This window comes from Rhincodon typus, chromosome 10 (genome assembly GCF_021869965.1).
Source record: "Rhincodon typus isolate 14 chromosome 10, sRhiTyp1.1, whole genome shotgun sequence".
Classification (NCBI taxonomy): domain Eukaryota; kingdom Metazoa; phylum Chordata; class Chondrichthyes; order Orectolobiformes; family Rhincodontidae; genus Rhincodon; species Rhincodon typus.
This window is the reverse complement of record NC_063341.1, coordinates 80,167,631-80,174,394: the sequence shown is the minus strand read 5'-3', so window position 1 is coordinate 80,174,394 and position 6,764 is coordinate 80,167,631. Positions and strand designations below refer to the sequence as shown.

Genomic DNA, 6,764 nt, shown 5'->3' with positions numbered 1-6,764 from the left:
GAGAGAGAGGCTGTGTGTGTGTGAGAGAGAGAGAGAGGCTGTGTGTGTGTGTGTGTGAGAGAGAGAGAGAGAGAGAGACTGTGTTTGTGTGTGTGAGAGAGAGAGTCTGTGTGTGTGTGTGTGAGAGAGAGAGGCTGTGTGTGTGTGTGTGTGTGTGTGTGTGTGTGTGGAGATTCTGCCTTTTTATTAAATCCTGGTTATTCAGCATCTTGATAAAAACCAAAAGAACTGGGGATGCTGTAAATCAGAAACAAAAACAAAGTTCCTCAGAACTGAGGAAGGGTCACCGGACCTGAAACGTTAACTCTGTTTTTTCCTTCACAGATACTGCCAGACCTGCTGAGCTTTTCCAGCAACTTTGTTTTTATTCAGTATCTTGACTCCATTTAACTGTATTTCGCTTGATATCCCCTTGCCCCATTAACACACCCATTGCAGTCTCTGAAAGCTCCAATTAACCCCAGAATCTACACCTTTCCTGAGGAAGACAGTTCTAGATACACCCCCCCTCCCCACCTGCCCGAGTGGGGGAGTGTTTCCTGCCGGCCCCCTGAATGGCCTGGCTTGTTCTGCTCTCTCCCCCTCCCCAGAGGAAATAGATTCGCTTCATTGACCCAATCAACTCCTTTCATCATCTGAGTGATCTCTATGGGATCACCCTTTAATCTTCAATATTCGGCGGATTACAGTCCAATTGATACAACCCGGCCTCCCCGGGATCATTCGGGTGAATCTGCTCTGCCCCCTCCAAGGACAGTCTCCTCTTCCTGAGTTGTGGGGCCTGAACCGAGATCCTCCTGATGGGGCTCTGTGAAACTGTCTGTCCTGCTTTCCTTTATCAGCTGTGTTATAAGGAGGACATAGCACTGTGCTAATGTCACTGGGACAGTGACTCAGAACCCTGGGCTGATGACCTACAGACATGGTTCAAATCCCACTAGGACAGATGGGGAAATTTAATTTGAGGTTACCATTTATTCCTTGTTGACTGTTTACAAACCTATCTGGTTCACTAATTCCCTTCAGGAGAGGAATCTGACCTCTTTCCCTGATGTGGCCTACATGTGACTCCAGACCCTCAGCAATGCTGTCAACTCTTAACTGTCCCCTGGGCAATAAATGCCATCCCAGCAATGATACCCACATCCTAGACACAAGCACCATAAAGAGAATCTGCCAGCTCCTCAGTAAGCACATCACTATAAATATCTTTAATCCAAATGTTGCTCTCTTCAAATAGACACATCTTCCTGTTCGACAAGGCTGTCATTGTGTGTAAGAGACGTGGAGATAACTATGAAATGAAGGAAGTAATTGACTTGAGCATTTACAAGATAACAAACAACCCAACAACAGACAAGGAGAATAAAAAGGTGAGTGAGGGCCATGTGACAATGTGTTCCCTGCCTGCCCCTGTCGCTATGCCTCACTCTCACAAACACATTTTCCTGACTTCACTTCCAAATTACTGCCAACATCAATTTCCAACCCAATATCCTCACAGTAAGACAACACCCTGTGGCCATGTCATCCACTGAGTCAGCTACTGCAGTGAAGTATTCATCTACTGAAACCCTCACATTGAAGTGTAACTCTTGCATTCCACACCTGAGCACCCTCAATGATAATGTAACAGAAAGAGCAGGCCATTCAACCCATCAAGATATCAAGAACTTCCGATGCTGGAGTCAGTCAATACAGTGTGGAGCTGGAGGAACACAGCAGGCCAGGCAGCATCAGTGGAGTAGGAGAGCCGATATTTCGGATTTACACCCTTCATCAGGATTGGTGAAGGGTCTAGGCCCAAAAGGTGGACTTTCCTGCTCCTCTGATGCTGCCTGGCCTGCTGTGTTCCTCCAGCTCCACACTGTATTGAGCCTGTTCAACCAATCAGTGAGATCATCGTTGATCTGATAATCCTCATCTACACTTGCCTGCCTTTTCCTCATAACCCTTGATTTCCTTACTTCCTTATCTCAGTCTATCTCAGCCTTTAATATACTTATTGACCCAGTCTCTACAGCCCTCCGAAGTAAAGAATTCCACAGATTCCTTATGCTCTGAGAGAACATCTCAGTCCTAACTGGGCAACCCCTCATTCTGAAATAATGCCCTCTGGTCTTAGACTCTCCCACAAGGGGATACAATCTCTCCACATCTCCCCTGTCAAATCCCCAAAGAAATTTGTATGTTTTAATCAGGTCGCCTCTCATTCTTCTTAACTCCAGTCAGCACAGGCTCAACCTACTCAACCTCTCCTCATTAGGCAGTCCCTCCATCCCCAGGATCAGTCAAATGAACCCTCTCCAGACCTCCCCCTCTAACCCTAACCTTAACCCCTCTAACTGCAACCCTAACCCCCTCTCACACTAACCTTTACCAACTCTCACCATAACCTTAACCCCTTCTAACCTTCTGAAGAAAGATCACCGGAACTGAAACGTTAACTCTGTTTTCTCCTTCACAGATGCCGCCAGACCTGCTGAGTTTTTCCAGCAACTTTGCTTTTGTCCCTTCTAACCATAACCCTAAACCCCTCTAATCCTAACACTAACCTCCTCACACCAACCTTAACCCCCCTCACCACAATCCTAAACCCCTCTAACCCTGATCCCCCTCACCCCAAACTTAACTCTCCTCACTATAACATTAACCTTCCTCTAACCCTAACCCTAACCCTCTAACCCTAACCCCCTCTAACCCTAACCCTAAACCCCTCCCATCCTAACCCCTTCTATCCCTAACCTTAACCCCCTCTAAGCCTAACCCTCCTTTCTAGAATGGAGAATGCTGCCCTGAGCTACCAGGACTTGCACTGGGTTTTCAGGATAGCTGTTATTGTTCAATTGTCTCCTCCAATTTATTTAGTTCCTGTGTTCTTGTTAATGCAGTGGTCACATGGATTCTATCTCACACATCTGCACGGCCAAAATGGGTTTGAATTCTTCTGTAAGACAAAAGACTTGAAGAAGAAATGGTTGGAACAGTTTGGAATGGCACTGTGAGTATCATAGAGTCATATAGCACGGAAACAGACCCTTCAACCCCACTCATCCATGCCAACCAAGTTTCCTAAACTAAACTAGTCCCATTTGCCTGCATTTGTCCCATATCCCTCTATACCTTTCCTATTCATGTACCTGTCCAAATGTCTTTTAAATGTTGTAACTGTACTTGAATCTACCACTTCTTCTGGCAGCTCATTCCACATATGAACCATTTTCTGTGTGAAAAAGTTGGCTCTCAGGTCCCTTTTAAATCTTTCTCCTCTCAACATAAAAGTATGTCCCCTAGTTTTGAGCTCTCCCACCCTAGGGAAAAGACTTTTACTATTCACCTTATCTATGCTTCTCACGATTTTGTAAACCTCTGTAAGGTCACCCCTCAACCTCTTATGCTCCATTGGAAAAGGTCTCAGCCTATGCAGCCTTTCCTTATAACTCAAGCCCTCCATTCCCAGCAACATCCTGGTATATCCTTTCTGCACCCTCTCCAATTTAATAATATCCTTCCTATAACAGGGTGACCAGATCTGGACACAGTACTCCAAAAGTGGCCTCACCAACATCTTGTACAACCTCAGCATGATGTCCCAACTCCTGTACTCAATGGTCTGAGCAATGAAGGCAAACATGCTAAACACCTTCTTAACCCCCCTGCCTACCTGTGATGCAACTTTCAAAGAACTGTGTACCTGAACCCCCAGGTCTCCCTGTTTGGGAACACTACCCAGGGCCCTATCATTAATTGTATAAGTCCTGCCCTTGTTTGTTTGATGAAAATCCAATACCTTGCATTTATCTAAATTAAACTCCATTTGCCACTCCTCAGTCCATTGGCCCAATTGATCAAGATCCCTTTGTAATCTTAGATAACCTTCTTAACTATCTACCATACACCAATTTTGGTGGCATCCACAAACTTACTAACCATGCTTCCTATATTCTCATCAAAATTGTTTATATAAATGACAAACAACAGTGGACCCAGTACCAATCCTTGTGGCACACCACTGGTCACAGGCTTCCAGTCCAAAAAACAACCCTCCACCACCATCCTCTGTCTCCTACCATGAAACCAATTTTGTATCCAATTAGCAAGCTTCCCTGAATCCCAAGTGATTTAACTTTACAAATTAGTCTGTTACCTTCAAGAAGCAGAAATCTAACACGACAATCATTCCAAATCTCAAGCCTATCTTTCATCCCTGAAGTTTTTATACGCATACTGAACATGGCCATGTTTCCCAAATCTCCTCCATTCACATCCGTCCTGCTCTCGATCATCAGTAAAGTGATCGAAGGTGTCAGTAACAGCGCTATCACACAGCACCTGCTCAGCAATAACCTGCTCAGTGACGCCCAGTTTGGGTTCCGCCAGGGCCACTCAGCTCCTGACCTCATTACAGCCTTGGTTCAAACATGGACAAAAGAGCTGAATTCCAGAGGTGAGGTGAGGGTAACAGCCCTTGATATCAAGGCTGCATTTGACCGAGTATGGCACCAAAGAGCCTTTGTGGGAATACTTGTCCATTTGTGGATTATGTGAATTGAAAATGTTCGATTTCTGGCAATTCCTCTGTAGTGAAGGATGTATCATTCAACTTTTGGAATCCAACATTGAAAATCACAAATGAACTAGTCTCATCTGCTATTTACAAAAAGCCAAGTGATTTTGCCAAGTGATAAGAAGGTGCTCAATGGCCTTTAGTTGCTCAGCAAACATTGGTTTTAGAGGATGCCCCATATTCAGGATAACGTGGCCACAGCCTCTGGAATGAACATACTCTGTTTTTCAGTAAAACTGAATTTGGTCAGTTAGGAATGGCCCTTCAATCTGAAAGGAGCAAATTCTCTCCTGAAAAGTGGCAGTGAGGAAAATTAGATGGAACGCATTCTTCTCTCTCAGCCAGTAAGAGAGAACATTTCTTGATTAAAAACCATTTAAAGGCTGGTTCTCTCTCAGTGAGGTAGCTTGAAAAACCGAACTAAATTTCAGAAATCAGAACTTCTACTTATCATCCATTTGAATTGAAAATCTACTTCAAATATCATCCATCACTTTGTGAAACTGACAGCAACTTGATCTCATCAGCAGGAAACTGAAGGAACTGTGAAAAATCAGTTTATTTCACCCTTTTTGTTTAGACCCTTGATCCAAAAGTGATCTTTATCCCTGAATTTCCAAACACAGAATACATTGCAGAACTACGTATGAAAGTGTGTTTGACCAATTAATAATAAACATGTTTTAAGTCCACGCAGTAGCTTAGTTATTAAGCTGTTTCGCTACATGTTTAGCAAATAGGTTTGGGTTGCTAGAAACTGAAAGAACTGTGGATGTTGGAAATCGGAAACAAAAACAGAAATTCCCAGAAAAGTTCAGCAGGTCTGGCAGCATCTGTAGAGAGAAATTGGAGTTAACATTTCGGGTCTAGTGACACTTCCTCAAAACTGATGGTAGTGAGGAAAAAGTTGTTTCTTCATTTTTTGAAAAAATCTGCTTAAAGTCTCTTTTGTTCAGATTGACAGAGAAACAAATTGAACATTTTGGTGATGAAATAGATTGTTTTGTTCTTTCGGTGTGGTTCATGGACAAATGGGGCTAATTACCAGCTTGCTCCTCATTTCATTGTCGTAACAGCTGGTAGTGTCCATCCATCTGGGCCAGAACGTCCAGGTTCAAGCCCTATCTCAGGGTGTGATAGTAACAGCAGTGTGTCATTAAATGTCCAAACACTGGTTCATGTATAAAAAACTTGGCATCAGAGGCAGTGAAGCTACTATCAATTGTAACAAAGCTCATCTGGTTCACTGATGTCCTTTAGGGAAGGAAACTACCATCTTTACCTGGTCTGGCCTACATGAGACTCCACACCGACAGCAATGTGGTTGACTCTGAACTGCTGTCTGAAATGACCTAGAGAGTTAAACAGTTCGAGGACAGGGGGGAGGCGTAAGGAATGGTGACCTAGCTGGTGATACACACATCCCATGAAAGAATTAAACAAAACCGCAGTGGTTCCTGGAGTAGTGTTTGTTTCTGAAGCTCGTCTCTCACCTCCGTTTTTTGTTTTGTTTCTGTACCTCGATTAGATCAAACATCCGGCCAGAGAACGCCAACAGCAACAACCACACGTTCAGTATGCACAGCTTCGAGAGGGTCACATGCTGCTCTGCATGTCTGATGCTGCTCAGGTGAGACTGTGAGAGAGAGGGTCACTGTGAGAGAGAGGGTCATTGTGAGAGACTGTGAGAGAGAGGGTCACTGTGAGACACTGTGAGAGAGAGGGTCAGTGTGAGAGACTGAATGAGAGAGGGCCACTGTGAAAGACAGTGAGAAAGATGGTCACTGTGAGAGAGAGGTTCACTGAGAGAGAGAGGGTCACTGTGAGAGACTGTGAGAGAGAGGGTCACTGTGAAAGACTGAGAGAGAGAGGGTCAGTGTGAGAGACTGTGAGAGAGAGGGTCACTGTGAGACACTGTGAGAGAGAGGGTCACTGTGAAAGACTGAGAGAGAGAGGGTCAGTGTGAGAGACTGTGAGAGAGAGGGTCACTGTGAGACACTGTGAGAGAGAGGGTCACTGTGAGACACTGTGAGAGAGAGGGTCAGTGTGAGAGACTGAGTGAGAGAGGGCCACTGTGAAAGACAGTGAGAAAGATGGTCACTGTGAGAGAGAGGTTCACTGAGAGAGAGAGGGTCATTGCGAGAGACTGTGAGAGAGAGGGTCACTGTGAGAGAGAGGGTCATTGCGAGAGACTGTG

The 6,764-nt window shown here is 44.7% G+C and overlaps 1 protein-coding gene across 1 annotated transcript in view; it reads left to right on the top strand.

Annotated features, from left to right (window-relative positions):
- LOC109924952 (guanine nucleotide exchange factor VAV3-like) overlaps positions 1 to 6,764 on the top strand; it is a 203,142-nt gene that overhangs the window by 145,655 nt on the left and 50,723 nt on the right. Inside the window, exons 33-35 of the mRNA XM_048601574.1 lie at positions 1,241 to 1,373; positions 2,892 to 3,001; positions 6,096 to 6,197. Coding sequence (XP_048457531.1) covers positions 1,241 to 1,373; positions 2,892 to 3,001; positions 6,096 to 6,197 — 345 coding nt within the window. The remainder of the gene's footprint in view (positions 1 to 1,240; positions 1,374 to 2,891; positions 3,002 to 6,095; positions 6,198 to 6,764) is intronic.